Source organism: Pan paniscus, chromosome 15 (genome assembly GCF_029289425.2).
Source record: "Pan paniscus chromosome 15, NHGRI_mPanPan1-v2.0_pri, whole genome shotgun sequence".
Classification (NCBI taxonomy): domain Eukaryota; kingdom Metazoa; phylum Chordata; class Mammalia; order Primates; family Hominidae; genus Pan; species Pan paniscus.
The window spans coordinates 90,335,785-90,351,953 of record NC_073264.2 but is presented as its reverse complement, the minus strand read 5'-3'; the positions used below and the strand labels follow the sequence as shown (position 1 = coordinate 90,351,953).

Below are 16,169 nucleotides of genomic sequence, written 5' to 3'. Positions count from 1 at the left end.
GGAGGGAATTCTGCGATGTTTGCTTGAACTGCTCTTAAATCCTGTGGTGCAGGCATAAAGAGTCAAGGTGAGAAACCGCACATCCCTCTGAAGTCCTCTCCCGTCAACATCTCTACCTATTGCATTCTCGGGTTTCAGCCTCCTGGAGTACCTATTGCTGGGGATCTGTAACTGATTACTTGATAGGCTGTAAATAGGTGAATTCTTTTATTTTTAATATGTTCTCACTCCCCCTCCCCCCGCCCCACCACATTCCCTGGTTGCAGATGGGTTCTTAGAGCACCACTGGACCTGTCTTAAAGTTAAAAAAAGGGAAATGGTGGGTCACTCCTGGCTGTGGAAGATAACCATTGCCCCAGAGCTGTAGCATCTCACAGCTGCAGAATTTACGTGATCTTAGAGATTTAGGCTCCAAAGTTCTGTGGGGTTTTTTTGTATTACTAGAAAGGAATACCTGAGCCTGCGTAATTTATAAAGAAAAGAGGTTTATCTGGCTCATGGTTCTGTAGGCTGTACAACTTCATGGCGCCAGCACCAGCTTCTGATGGAGATCTGAGACTACTCCACTCATGCGAAATGCGGAGGGGAGGAATCAAAGAGTGAGAGGGAAAGCACGAGAGAGATGGGGGAAGGGAGGGAGGTGCCAGGATCTTTTTAACAACCAGCTCTCACGGGAACACATAGAGCAAGAAGTCACTCATGACCGCAAGGACAGCTCCGAGCCATTCACGAGGGATCCTCCCCGTGAACCAAACACTTCCAGTGAGGCCCCACCTCCAATGCTGGGGATCAAACTTCAGCATGAGCTTTAGAGAGGTCGAGCACATTAAACTGTAGCACATTACAAATCCCCTTCCAGATGTTTGAGAAGCAGCTTTCTAGTAAGGAAATCAAAAGGCAAAACCTTTTGTAACAAAGAGATTGCCTCAGCAGAACAGTGGTTTATGGCATAGTGGGACCGGGTGTGTGATTCAATATGGTAGAAGTCTACCCAGAAAGAACACAGTGAGGTTTTCTTCTCAGACTACGTCCTGTGTCTCTATAATGACAGTCAGGTGTCAGGTGTGGGAACATCACTGGCTCCATAGTTCCTTTTTAAATTATTTTGAGTTAGTATAAGACATACATCCCCAGGCAAAGTGAGCCTATGTTCAGAGTCACCCTCCAGTTCTTCAGTGCTCGAGCATTAGGGAGGAAGACAGTGGAGAGGTGGGCACGCAGTTAGTGTGTGCCTTGAAGCACTGATGGCAGGGTTCTGCGTGGTATTTACTCTCACTAACACACCTGCCAGTGTCACTCTGAGATGGAATCTTTCCTTCTGTAAAAGATTATTTGCCCATTGACCCAGTTGAAGACAGAGCTAATGAAGATGCCGTGCATGTGGAAATATTCAATTCTCAGCACTGACAAGCACTGCCATGCCTGCTGGGGCCAAGCCACTATGAGCACCCCCACAGCTGTGGGAAAGTTGGCGCAGGGGTTACCAGCAACCACGAACCCTTTTACTAGAGGAGGAAGTGGCTTCTGGCGTGGGAACTGGGCAGGAGCTATCTTCCAGTAAGTGGAGAGAAGTGATGGTTGGGGAAAGCCAATCACTGGGGAAGATGACCTTATAGCATAGAGAGGGGGAAAAACAGACTCAAGAAAGATGCACTGGTGGTCCCTGGCTGGCCGTGCCCAGGCCTCTATGCTCTGAGCATCTCCCTGGGCCTTTGGCTCTGGTCTCAAGGGGCTTCCTGGTCCCACCTCTGGCTTCTGGCCTTGGCACATCCTTTCTCTTGGACACCAGTGTGGCCAGGCTCTGAGGTGCTCAGGGGTCTCTTGGGAGTCTCCATTCCTGTTCCTGCCCTGTGGAAGCCTTCTTGCACCTGAGGCTGGCTCCAGTCCCCTCCTGGGCGGTGAGCTTCAGCTGTAACACTGGATGAAGAAACCAGGAGCAAGCAGGACGTTTTCAAAGCAAAGAATGCCAGACTCTAGAGGGCTTCGGCATTAATCGCCCTCTCCTCCCTCCCTGCAGGGTCAGAATCTCTTCCACGGCAACCCCAAATGTCCCCTGTGCACATGGCTATGAGCTACTGCATCCCCAGAGAGGGGTGACCCAGGAGACAGAAACCAGAGAATGCAGTAAGCAGAGATTCACAACTGGATGAGATGCAAAGGGGAAAAGACTTGAGAGGAATGTGTAGTTTCTCATTCATCTATAGGAAGCTTTAAAAAATTTAAAAAATATATAAACTGACCTCAGACAAGCCCAGCACAGTTAACAAGCCAAACACAACCAAATCAAAACCCCTTGCCTCTTCAATAATGGCTCTGTCTTATTACCCATGGGACAGGATCATAACTTGGTCTGGGTCATTTGTCACCTTTGTCCTGGGCTTCAAATCTAGAAGTTTAGATTTTTTGGTACTCTCCGTTTCTGTCCACATGGTTCTTTGAGTTTTTTCCTAGGCAGCTGCTAGAAAGATTTTGATCAACTGGTCAAAGATATTAAAGAAGTCAATGTTGATCAGTAGGAAAATTTAGAGTGCCAGATAAAAGAGGTGTCTGGGGTGGCAGCGTCTTGTCAAAGGGCTGGAGGCGATGCGTTCACTTGCTTTGGAAACACAGATTCGGGAATGTGACAGCAATGTGACGCAGACCTCGCTGCTGAGGCGAAAAGGACGTTAGAATTAAGGGACTCAGAAGACATCAAAGTTAAAGCGTTTCTTGTTGCCCGGAGAAAACAGAAATACGAAAGCATCTGCCTGGGGAGTATCAAGGTACTCCTTTCATTTCTCCAGCAGAGGAGCAGCAGGGACAGTGATCAACTCTGAGGAAGTGAGAGGCCCTGAGAGCTTCCAGCCCGGCCATCCTAACACCACCTTAGAATTGGGGCGCCTGAGACAGCCCTCAGCACCAGGCTCCCAGCCCAGGATGCTCTTTGAGCTCTGTACTTACCTTCCAGTAGCTTTTCCTAGAATCCCCTTCCTGATTAAGTGAAATGAGGGGTAATAGATGGGCAATTTACACGAGTTAGAAAGATGCCCCCTGTTGGGGAGCTGACTTGGACAGATGTATTCCGAATTTGCAGGGTTCACTGTGATACTGTTCCTCAGAGCCCGTACATTCTTCATTTAGAGTTTACCAGTCACTGTATTTAAGCTGGAAAGACTCAGGAAATGTGTGAATGGCAGCCTCATACCCAGAGTACCCCCAATGAAATGTAGAGCTTACTTGGAGATGTGTTTGTTTGTTTGTTTGTTTGTTTTCATCTGTTCTTATCCCCTTGGCCCTAAAAATTATCCAAGCACAGTCATCCGTTGGGTATCCATGGGGGATTGGTTCCAGGACCCCCCTAAGATACCAAAACCTGAGGATGTTCAAATCTCTTATATAAAATAGTGCAGTTTTTGTTGTTGTTGTTGTTGTCGTCTGAGATGGAGTCTCGCTGTGTCGCCCCGGCTTGAGTGCAGTGGCACAATCTTGACTTACTACAGCCTCTGCCTCCTGGGTTCCAGTGATTCTTCTGCCTCAGCCTCCCAAGTAGCTGGGACTACAGGCACCCACCACCACACCTGGCTAATTTTTTGAATTTTTAGTAGAGATGGGATTTCACCATGTTGGCTAGGCTGGTCTTGAACTCCTAACCTCAAGTGATCCACCTGCCTTGGCCTCCCAGAGTGTTGGGATTACAGGCATGAGCCACCACAAATAGTGTAGTATTTGTATAGATCATTCATCCTTTCCCCTTTCCCCCCGAGCCCCCCACTCACCTACCAACTTAATTAGATTATCTTTTGTTCCAACAAACAGCTGTTAGTTTCAGTTTGCTTAATCATTGCTTTGAGCTTGCCTCATGTCTTCAGAGCAGCAAGAGTTTGGGGTGCTCTTTGATCCATTTTTTGGAGAAGAAAGGCCACTCTTGGTGTTCTCCGTCTCCAACTTCCATCCTAAAGATGATGCGTAAAATCACATCTTGGTGTCCAACTTAGTGGGAGATTTTTGTTCCCTAAAATCCTGCTCATCAGAAGCTTGTGCACCGGGCTCACTGGCGTCACTTTGTCTCCTGTCTCACTGTGACAAGAACCCCTAAGGTGTTTGCAGTTCATGTCCACAGTGAATCCAGTCTCCTGTTTCCCACTTCATCCCTCCTGCTCACTCGGGCAACTTCTTTCTCAATAACCTTCAGCCAAAAGAGAAGTGGAAGAAATATTCATGGCAAATGACGTCAGTAGAGCTGATGGCACCCCGTGTTCTGCTGCCTTCAAGATCAGAGGCGGCTGTTATAGATATCTTGATTGATTGCAACAGAAGCCAAAGGGTATGGCTCTTACTTACTTCAGTGATTTCAAAGCAACAAATGTAGATATCCTATCTGTCTTAACCGATGCCTAGGGATTTTGCAAAAAGGAGGAGAAGAAAGACGTCAACAACAAAGTGAATTGTATATCTGTTTACTTTTGATGTGTTCTATTTGAGATAGTTTGGTTTGAAGAGCTGCTTTTCTTGATCATACCACATGTATCTGTGAGCTTAGTGTGAGGTTTCTCAGCCTTAGCACTATTCACCTTTTGGACTGGATCATTCTTTGTGGTGAGGGCTGTCCTTTACGCTATAGAATGTTGAGCAGCCCCCCTGGCCTCAGCCCATTAGATGCCAGTAGCACCCTCCAGCTCTCACCCAGTCATGACAATCAAAAACATTTTCAGACATTGCCATACATCCTTGGGGGAAAGAAGTGCAAAATTGCCTGCAGTTGGAAATACTGGCTTAGTATACAAGGTGTGCGTTAATGCAGATCTACTCAGCGTTTCCCCACGAAATCCACAGCTTACTTGGAGTTTTGTTTATTTGTTTGCTTGCTTGTTTTCATCTGTTCTTATCCCTTTGGCCCTAAAAGTTATCTAAGCACAGTCATCCCTCGGTATCCATGGGGGATTGGTTCCAGGACCCCCTAAGATACCAAAATCTGAGGATGTTCAAGTCCCTGATATAAAATAGTGTAGTATTTGTATGTGATCTATGCACATCTTCCTCTGTATTCTGTATTATCTCTAGGTTACTTATAATACGTCATACAATGTAAATACTATGTAAATAGTTGTTAGATGGCATTGTTTGGGGGAATAATGACAAGAAAAAAAGCCCGAACATGTTCAGTACAGACGCGGCCATCATCTAACTACATAGTGTACATGTCAGCAACAGTGTAACATTTTCTGGAATTATTTTTCCCTAATATTTTTGATCCTTTGCTGATGAAATCCATGGATATGGAAACCACAGGTACAGAACCCATGGGTATGGAGGGCTGACTGTATTTTTTCTCCATTGTAGGGGGTTAATTAATGCCCCAGTTGTGTCATTCTCATGCAGAGTTAGAGAAAATGGACAAAGATATTTCAAAGCAAAGAAGTCTAGTAATGTTACAGAAGATCTGGCAGCACTTGTCTTCCTTGATGGCTTCTTTGGATGGCATCCTTGATTTACTGCGACAGCCGTTCTTCGCCTTTCAAACACTTCAGAATTCCCTGACAGATTCCTACAAAGATTCCTTCAGCTAGGGTGGAGCCTGCTGTTTGGTTTTCTGGGGTTCCCATGGAATTTCACTGCACATCTGGAGGCTTATGCCCTGGGGAGCATCCAGTACTTCTCCCCCAAGCTGGGTGCCAGGCCTCAGGCAGCTGGATTCACCCAGGAGCAGATTGGACAAGCCATCCATTTACTTGTTCACTAACTATCCAGCACTCTGGATGTTGCAGGCACTGTTCTAGGTGCTAGGGAACACCCTAGTGTATGTATCTGACCATGTACCCATGCTCTTTTTTTTTTTTTTGACACAGTCTTGCTCTGTCGCCCAGGCTGGAGTGCAGTGGCACCATCTCGGCTCACTGCAACCTCTGCCTTCAGGTTCAAGCAATTCTTATGCCCCAGCCTCCCAAGTGGCTGGGACTACAGGCGTGCACCACCACATCCGGCTAATCTTTGTATTTTTAGTAGAGGTGGGGTTTCACCATGTTGGCCAGGCTGGTCTTGAATTCCTGACCTCAATCAATCTGCCACCTTGGCCTCCCAAAGTGGTGGGATTACTGGCACAAGCTACCACTCCCAGCCTACCCATGTTCTTATATCTGATCATTTCTGTCTGAGTGTGTGTCATCTATTATTTGGTCTTTTTGTTTGTTTGTTTCTTGAATTTCTTTTATTCAGTTAAAGAGATTTCATCATCCTATAAGACCCCTCAGGTGTGAGGGGGAGCAGCGAGAGCTGGAGAAACAAAACACATTAGCCCTGTGGAAAATCACACGATTTCTAAGAAAGTAATGGTTATGATTCTTAGGCTTTCTCTATGGGAAGTATTTCATTGTCATTGTTTTGTTAGGTCGGTCAGCTCAGAGGTGCTGAAGGCAGTGCTTACATTTTTGCAGCAGGTATATATCGCAGTGTGGATTGAACCAGGGGCTTCCTGCTGGCCTTGTATTCTTAGTTTGTTAAAGCAAATGGCCTCTCCAAGTCACTTCCCGCTGAAACTAAATCCCAGAGGAAGCGGAATGAACATGGTTAGAAACCACACCAGGAACCCACAGAATACCCACACCAGGCTTGATGGATTGCTGTGAAACAGACCTGGCAGGGACCCATCAGGACAGGCCATGGCTTTCTGGAGGCAATAGTATATTCTCCCAGCCTTACTAAGGCTGTTAGCTGCCCCTATGGTCTTTGGAGTAGATGCCCCATTTGGTAGGTGTTCCTTGGAATCCGTAGCTCTGGCAGCCACAAGTCACAAAGGGAGGAGCAAATCAAGGGACATTACAGAGCAGGAACTATGTGGAAAGGGATGAAAAACCAAACCAGCCCCTTCCAAGTCTGCAGCCACCAACCCATCATTTTAAAATGAGTGGACTCAGGCACAGCAAAATGAAAGGAAAGTCAGCAGACCCAGGACTTAAACCCAAGAATCCTCATGTCTAGTGCAGTGCTTTTCCCGTCCTGTCCACGGAGGAGAAGCCTCTTCCACAACCAATGGAACCATCTCAACAGTTTGAGAAACTGAGTCTCAATATTTTTCTTCACCCAAATAGCTGGACCGTTGATTCTGGAAACTGTGTTACCTGTTTGTCTCCCTGCCGCATGATATAACTGTGTGTGTACATTCAAAAGAAGAGGATTTGAAAACATCTTTAAGACGTGTGACCGTTTTCCAGTCTCGTACTACAGAGAAGAGGCAATGTGATAAGACAACTGCATTAAAGATGAAAATTGAAATAGGCTGCTGGGAACCGGTCCAGAGGAGAAGTAACATTTGTTACTGAAGCATGGGCGAAGGAGGAATTTTTTTTTAATATGGGATTTGAGATTGGCTCAGTCTGGATGATGGTTGGTCATAACTCTATTCAGCACCCATGACAGCATGCTTGGTGTGATACTGAATTAACCAGCAATCAATGATTTGGTTCCTGAATTAGGATGCTGAATTAGGTACTGATGGGAGGACCCTCCCCATCCAAAAATTTAAAAGGTGGCACTTGCTTGTTCTCTCGTACCCCCCGTCTCACTTCATTCCCCTGAGATACAACGTGAAGCACTCCTGCCAAGTGGGTCTCCATTCCTAGAAAGAGTTCCTGGCCAAAATGCCTTTCTCTTTTCTTTTGCTGATAAACTGGATTGGACCATCTAGGGAAGATCCTACAAAGCCAATCCACTGCTCCCCTCCTGGAGATCTTGTCCTGGGCCCTTTACCCTTCACAATCAGCTATGCCTCTGAAGCAGAAGCCCCCACTGTCCACCAAACAGCTACCCAGTCCCCTGAAATACTTCCAGCCACAAATCTCCAATGTCTTTGGTCCGAAGCATCCTACCACAATAGCGTGCCTGCATCAGAAAGTTCCTTTGCTGTCTAAAGAGGTAAACCACCAGTAGTCTCTCTTGACCACAGAAAATTTGGACTTTTTTATAGAGACCCAGAGTGTGCTGATGAGAAGTAGCACATCACCTAAGGTAGAGAGCGGGAGTAAGCCCCAGAGAGAGGCACAGGACGAAGAGAGTGGGGCAGCACTGTGTCCTCATAGGAAGGGGTGGGGTAGAGAGATCAAAGGGAGGGGTGTTTGGGGTGAGGGGACTGGGAGAAGTGTGCAGAGGCAGTGCCCTTAGGTGCCCAGAATCTGTAGGTTGGAGTACCGTGCTGAGCACAAGTTATATAATCAGCTCAAACACTGTCTTTCTACCTTCTGGTAGTTTGCAATCTAAAGAAAAGGCAATGCCTGTACAAACAGTGCAGTGTGTTTTTATGCACAAAATTCTCACCGTAGAAAAACTTTTGATAGCATATACTAATATAAAAGGCTGATGAAATAAGTGAAAAAAATTTTAAGTTGCAGGAAACTATTTTCCATATAAAGCTATTTTTTAAAAAAATAGATTTGCGTGCATGAGTACGTATATATATGTGTGTGTCTTAGTTTTTCAATGAATATATACATATATGCTTATTTTCACATACGTAATTTCTGGACATATATATAAGAAAATATGATTTTGAAAGTAAGCCTATAGGGAAGGCATTTATCTCTCAAATTATATCCATCTAGTGTATTTTTTTTTACAGTGAGCACATATTACTTTCATGACTTTTAATAAAAAGGGAGAAACTTAAGTATTTTAATAATAGATAAGAGTAAGCATTATAGTGTCTCTTCTCTTTGGAGAGGAGAGACAGGAGGTTGTTGGCTCTGAAGACAGAAGCACTCACAGGGTGTCAGGGTGTGACAAGGAGAAAGGCATATGAGACGTTCTAGCAGAGAGTCCAGGACACTTCCATAGAAGGATGTCAGACTCATTAGGCTGCTTGGTGTTCACCCCAGGAGCCAAAGAGGGTCCTCCTGGCATTGATCTACAGTGCTAGGTCTGTGCTTAACCAGCTTGCTAGATAAGGAAAGAGGTCTGAGTGATTACTTCTATTTTTGTTTGCCTGTAAATCTGGATATTGGACCAAGAAAGTGTTATATCTAGTACACTGACAAATGAAAACATAAAAGATGACACTTGGGAAATCTTTGCAATTTTAGGGTAGGCTAAGATTTCTTAGAACACAAAAGACATTAAGCTATAAAAGAACAAAATGGTAAACTGGACTAAAAAATTAAAGACTTCTGCTTATTAAAAGACACTCTTAAGAAACTGAATAGTAAACCATGGACTGAGAAAAAAAAAACCATGTATCTCACAGAGGACTTATATTCAGAATATTTTTTAAAATCTTACAACTGAATAATACTAGTTGAACCACCTAACTAAAAAATGGGTAAAAGACTTTAACAGACTTTTCATGTAAGATACGAATGGCCATCAAGCACATGAAAAGATGCTCAAGGTTATTTGTCATTAGGGAAATAAAAATGAAAACCCCAGTGAAATATTACTATATATCCCCTAGATGGCTAACGTTTTTAAAGATTGACAATTTCAAGTAGTGGCAAAAAAAATATGGAGCAACTGGAACTCTCCTATGTGGTACACCCTCTTTGGAAAACAATGTAGCAATTCTCTGTAAAGCTAAATATACATTTACCAGCAATTTTGCAAGAGAAATGAAAACACAGGTTCAAAAAAGACTGGTATAAAAGTTCACAGCAGCTTTTTTATCATATCCCAAACTGGAAACAATCCAGTGTCAACCTACCGGTGAATGGATTGCGGTATTTCCGTTCAGTGACTACCACTCAGCGATAGCCATAAGGAATGAACTATTGACACCCCATCTTTGATGAATAACAGAAGGTGGGGGGGTGGGGGGTCATAGGTGGATGCTCTACAGATCCAAAGCACCCCCACAAGTGTGCCTTGGGAATGCCCCACTTAGGTTCTCCCACATGTGTGATTATTGATGGAATACTTTTCCTTTAAGGTTTTCTTTCTCTCTTTCTGTTTTCTTTCTTTCACTATGTCTTCTTTTTATTTGTGTCCCTCTACAATTTCCTTTAATGTGTTTTGGAAGAATACTGAAATATTTTCTTTAATTTTCTGGCCATATAAATAGGAAAAGACTCCAGACTTCCTCCCTGTGTTTCTTCTTGTTCTGGGCCCAGCAAACCTCCTGGCCACCGAGAAAAACTTTGGGTACGAGTCACCTGCAGAGGCAGGGACCATGTAACCAGGCCAACCATGGTCACCTGTAGCACTTGCGTTCTCAATAATGGCAGAGACCTTTTGCTTGGCAGGAAAAAATCGTTTTTCTTGGCTACCCCCTGAGAAAGGAAAAGGCCCTTTCTAAAACGAGGGGCAAGAGGGAAAGGCCTGAGGCCTTAACAGCCCCCCTTAGGAACTGCTTGTCCCTTGTGACTTGTGAGATGCCAGCAAGAATGCTGGGGCTGTGAGTGCTGCTTGCAGGCAACAGGCCCTGTGGGGGACCAAGGGACCCGGGGCAGTGGGAGCCACAGGGGCAGTGGGAAGAACTTTCAGTTTTTTAGCTGAATGGTTTTATATATAAATATATATATTTTTCTATATCTTATATATTTATATATATTAAATATATAAAATTCAACTAATAATATATAAACTATTATATATGATAGTATACATATATTAACTATTATATAATAGTATAAACTATTAACCATTATATATAGTAGTGTATATTAACTATTATATACAATAGTATATATAAACTATATAAGATTTATAGTTTATATTATATAGTTTATATAGCTTATATTATATAGTTAATATTACATATAACATATATGTTATATATTATATAATTCATATGTTATAAAGTTATATACAACTATTATAAACTAATATATAGTTTATAAAATATTAACTTATATGTAATAGTATATATAAACTATAGTTTATATATAATATATAATTTATGTATTATAAACTATTACATACAACTATTATAAACTGATATTTTGTAGTTTATATATTAACTTATATAAAATAGTTAATATATAAACTGTATACTATTACATATAACAATATATATTTTATTAATGATTATATATAATAGTATGCATAGTTTATTATATAGTATATATAAGTACTTAATATATACTGTTATATATAATGGTTAATATAATATACTTAATATATAATATTCATATACATATTTAATGTGCATTGTAGTTAATATATTAATATATAATATACATTAATATCAGTGGGAAATGGTGACTGTTTAAGGTATTTCACCCCTGGAGTTGCCAAATATATAAACTGTGTATATACTATTATATATAATAGCTAATATAGTATGTATATTATTATATATAATAGTTTATATATGTTAGTTGATGATTAATGATTAATTATATTAGCTAATATATATTATATATTATAGTTATATATATATACTAATATCAGTGGGAAATGGTGACTGTTTTAGGAATTTCACCCCTAGGGTTGCCAAATAAGTTAATTTACTTGTTTCTCATATAATGTACTTATTAAAATAAACTTTTAGTCCATTATGGAATGTAAGTAACAGGCCTCCTGCAGGCAAAATAGAAAAAAAACTCTTCAAAGTCAAGTTCTATTTTTTTTTTTTTTTTTTTTTGAGACCCTGTTTTCGGGAACCAGCATTATCCATATCATTAATCGCTTGTGGGCCTCTTTTTACCAATCATGTTACTCCTTTGGAATTAAACCACACATATAAAGTATGAAAAATGTACTTTTTTAAACATTAAAAAAGTAATTTTCTAGCATAATATCCAAAATAAGGTGCCATGGAGCCATTAGTAGTAAATTGAATTTTTTGGTATGTAATTTATACAAAAACTGACAAGTGCGAGCCCCTTGTCCCCCATCATTAGTCATTGGGTTTAGCGGACACAGAGGCAGTAATCTGCAAGGGAAGGCATTTTGATGTCGACTTCAATTGCACACTTCATTTATTTGGACAGGGCACAGGCGGCAGCTTCTGTCACGCGGCAGCTTCTGTCACGCGGCATCACCGCACTATTAGTGAATTTCGCCCCAGGGCAGCTGGGACGCTGCGCTGGGGCAGATGTTCTTTTCAGCCTATTCAGTGACCATTCTTGGGGGTTGTTTACTGTTGCCATGGTGACCTTCATTTCCATAGCAGCAGAGCTGCTGTTTCTCAGAGGAAAATGAATTTAGTTATAAAAGGATAATATTTTTCTCTGTCTCTATATAACCTGCCATCTGTCAACTGGTGGATCAGTAAGGATTCAGAAACCTATTAAGAATTATAGCAATGGAGTGATGAGTATTTTTTTTTTTTTACCCATATTAAAAGCAATAATAGAAGTGGAAGCAAACGTTGGGCCCTCAACATCAGAACTTTACTTTTTTCTTTATATTTTAAGTGCTTTTTTTTAATGCCTTCACCACATCCACACCGCTGTTACAAACACATAACCTCGTGAAACACAATTTACATTCTGCTGACAAATGGAAATGACCAAATGTCTTGTTTGTATCTCACTAGATGCAGGTGTATTTAATGCTTTCTTGATGCTGTGAGCTTTCCCCAGTTCATTAAAGATTCGTATGTCTGAACTTCCTATTGTCACTGACTCTCCTGCTCCTCACCCCATGGTAAAAGCTGTGGGGGTGCATAGATCAGCAATTTATCAGGAACATACAGTGCAAATTATAAAATTAACAAAATGAGAAGAAACCATGCTTGTGTGATGAAAAATTTACTAACATGATCCTTAAATCTCATTCTAGAATACCTTTTCTTCTTCTCAAATCCCACTGGGAAGAAAGTCGCCTTTGGGATAGCTCATCCAGTTGCTGGATATTTTTTTTTTCTCTGTTGCATTCATAAACTGTAACTTGCAGGGGGAAAAACACACACACACACCGGCCCCGTTGTAAATAATGTTATTTATTGGTTGATTTTTCCAGATCCTGACATTGATGCTGCCAGTGCCATGATGCTTTTGAATACTCCCCCTGAGATACAAGCAGGTTGTGAGTAGATATTTCTATAGCCTACAGCACCATAGTTTGTGAACTTAACCTTCTCATTTATACACCAGGTCATAGGAAGAACTAATGCTAAAGTAGAACTTCCCTTGTAGAATCACTTTAAAAGCTACGTAAGTGCATGATTACATGCATATGCATATAAACATGCAGCCATGCATATGTATGAATGAATGCATAGGTGTGTTTCCAAGATGAGAAAGTTCTCATATAATTTCAGGACTTAAGACTTGGGGAAAGGGAAACAGATCCTTTAATGAGTCCCAGTGAAGAGGCCTTCCTTGCTCCTGCAGGTATTGTTCCTGTGAGTTTGTAGTTTCTCCTAGAAGAGGCTATATGGGGTCAACTTAACCCTAATGGACCTGAGCGGTACCCATTTTTAGAAATTTCTTTCTCTTCTGGGACCTCATCGCCAGGCTGCCATTTTGGAGAAGAGTCTAGTGAAATAGGCCTGTTGGAGCCTCGAATATCTTTGAAATGAAACCACGCTACCAGCTTGGACCATTTCTATCCAGCCTCCCAGGCTGCCCCAGATAGCAGGGTAGGGCTGTTTAGCTAAGCAGGACTCCCATCCTCACCTTCTTTTTGTTGGCCTTCAACAATGTCAAGTTGGAGACAACATTTCCTTACTGAGACTTCTCTTCTCACCACCTGAGGTTTTTACCATCTCTGGAGATAGTCTACCATGGTTTTAGAAAGATCTCTTCCCAAGGGATGAAGAGTGACTTCCAACAAAGATATCTGTCCCTTCCTTCTCCCCACTCGAGGTCAGTACCAGTGCCCACATCCCATACCCAGCTAGAACCCTGTTGAACACACAGACAGCTGGTTTACCAGGGTCTGCTCAGCTTGTTGTTAGGACGTTGCTGTGTTACAGCCTCTTACTGATGAAACACGGTAGTGAGGAAATAGTGACATGAAGCAGCAGACGCCACTACAACACCACCGCTTAAGGGCTGGCACTCACCTGTCTCCTTCTTATGGCTAGGCCTTCAGCTCATTTTGGGTTCTGGCTCTCTGAGGGCCACATGGCTTGCTGAGCAGTGGGAAGTCCCTGCCTTTGGAGTGGATGCTACTTCACACAGGAAAACATCCATCCTCAGACCCAAAACAGGTGCCTTTTGTTAGTATTGGACTACGTGGAGTTCCAGGCCATCCGTCATAGCCCCTCTGCTTGTCCCAGCCTTCCTGACAGCTTTAGGATATTTGACTCCAACCTTTCTTATTTGTTCCTATTTTAAAAGACCCAAGAAATTCAGCTGAGCATTCTCAAGGAGACTTGTTCCTCTGCCTGGAGCTGCCATTACCTGTTCTGAACAGTCTAGAGTTCTGATTCTCTCTTTCCAAACTCAGACCTCCAGCCATTGCAATGTTGGACTGCCTACACCTCTGACATGCAAACACCACTGCTAAGCAGATGTGTCACTGGCCTAGCTCTATAACTAGCAGTTAACCTGGAGTGTGGTTTTTAAATGATGTTTCATATTTCAGAGAAATGTGTATGTTTTTAAATTTTTTTTTTTAAATAAACTTCCATTCTTAGATGGCATTGCAGGAAAAGTACAGACCAGATTGTAATCAAGTTCCAGGCTGAAAAGATTTCTAAAATTAAGTTGCATAACTCAACCCAGTGGAAACATACTGATTTCATCAGAGCCGTGTAAGATTCGAGCACCTTCCTTTGCACCCAGCCACTACACAGTGATCATTAGTTTCACAAAAATACTTCCAGCTGGTTGCTGAAGTTCAGAGGGAAAATGGGACCATGGCCTTCTGCTAGAAGAGGCTATATGGGGCCAGCTTAAACGTAATGGACCGGAGCAGTACCCATTTTTAGAAATTTCTGTCTCTTCTGGGACCTCATCACCAAGCTGCCATTTTGGAGAAGAGTCTGGTGAAGCAGGCCTGCTGGAGCCTGGAATATCTTTGAAATGAAACCAAGCCAGGCAAGGGGACTGATTGATCCTTCACAGATCCTCAGCAGCTTCTATAAACGTCCATGATTACTGGATTCTTGAGCATAGGTAGGAAAGGAAAAAGGTTTCTCCTGATGAGTTGACAAGTGAGTTGTTTTCAGTGTTCGCCTCCCCTCTCCATCTCTGTAATACTCAAACTGTAAATACTTCTTTTTCCAGGGTAGCCACGGTCCTATTTACATTGAAATGCTGAATTTGAGTTTTACAAGCTCAGTGTTCATGTTTTGAAGCTGTAGGCTCATTTTTAGAAGGCTTTTTTTTTAGAAGGCTATTACCGCTGTGTGAGAAATCCAGCCACAGCCTTCATGAAAGCCCCAGGCCGAGAACGGGGCTCCAAGACAGTGGAAGGAAAGAACCCGGGGTGCCTACAAAGGTCACAGAAGGAGACGCTCATGGACAGGAATAACAGAGAAGTAACTGTGAAGACTGGGCAGAAAGTAGGGAGTCTACCTTTGCATTCACCGTCCCATCTGACCGCCAGCCCTGGTTCAATGCCCTGGAGGTCAAGGGCAAGTACAGTCAAGGAGCAGGTTGTAAGGACCCCAAGGATTGGAGCAGTTCCTTAGCAAGGGAGTGAAGATGCATGGAGCGTCTTCTCTGTGCACTTGGGAAGCCAGCTGGCCCCTCCTCCCCATAAACTCAACCAGAGGAATGTATCTGCAGCTTGTGGTTAGCTCTTTCTGGCTTCACTCTTTCTCCATGCCCCCTACCCCCGCCACCTTTCTTTTCATTTCATATTGCATAACGTTATTTGCCTTGGGATTTGAGGCAGTCCTTTGCCTTCTTAAGGGAGAAGCATTACAGACAGAATGATTAGGCAGTCATCCCCTGCCCTGCCGGCATCGCCCAAGGCCTGGAAAAAGTGAGAGGCTATTCCTGTGCAAAAATGGTTAAAGGCAACAGCCAGCCAGCCACAGTGATGGTGTGTGGGCAGCCTGTGTAGGGGTGTTTGTGTGCCTGTGTCCCAGTGTGGATATATCCCAGGCCTTCTCTAGGTTGAGGGGTCCTGCCACTGCCCATGAGTGGAGAGTGTGGCTTCGGAGAGCAACACATTTCCTGTCTGCGCAGAGCCTGCCTGTATTCCCCCGTGGGCTGGTGCTATGGCTGGGCTCTGTTTATAGAGCTTCCTCGTGCGGTGCTATTTATAGCCCCTTGTTTTCACCTCTTGGGCTGCTAGATGCCCCTGCTTGCATGGGGGGCCACCAACCTAGTCTCTGCTGCTGTTCTGCTCCCAGCAGATAGAGGCTG

General features: G+C 43.0%; 1 protein-coding gene across 13 annotated transcripts in view; it reads left to right on the top strand.

Annotated features, from left to right (window-relative positions):
- FOXN3 (forkhead box N3) overlaps positions 1 to 16,169 on the top strand; it is a 460,729-nt gene that overhangs the window by 413,516 nt on the left and 31,044 nt on the right. For 5 of the 13 annotated variants that reach the window (XM_034937992.3, XM_034937994.3, XM_063596363.1 and 2 more), the window contains one exon: positions 12,865 to 12,930. The exons of 5 other annotated variants lie outside the window; for them this stretch is intronic. In XM_034937992.3, the coding sequence (XP_034793883.1) occupies positions 12,865 to 12,930 (66 nt within the window). The remainder of the gene's footprint in view (positions 1 to 12,864; positions 12,931 to 16,169) is intronic. 3 more of the 13 variants (XM_034937996.3, XM_063596365.1, XM_063596364.1) reach the window with 1 other exon arrangement.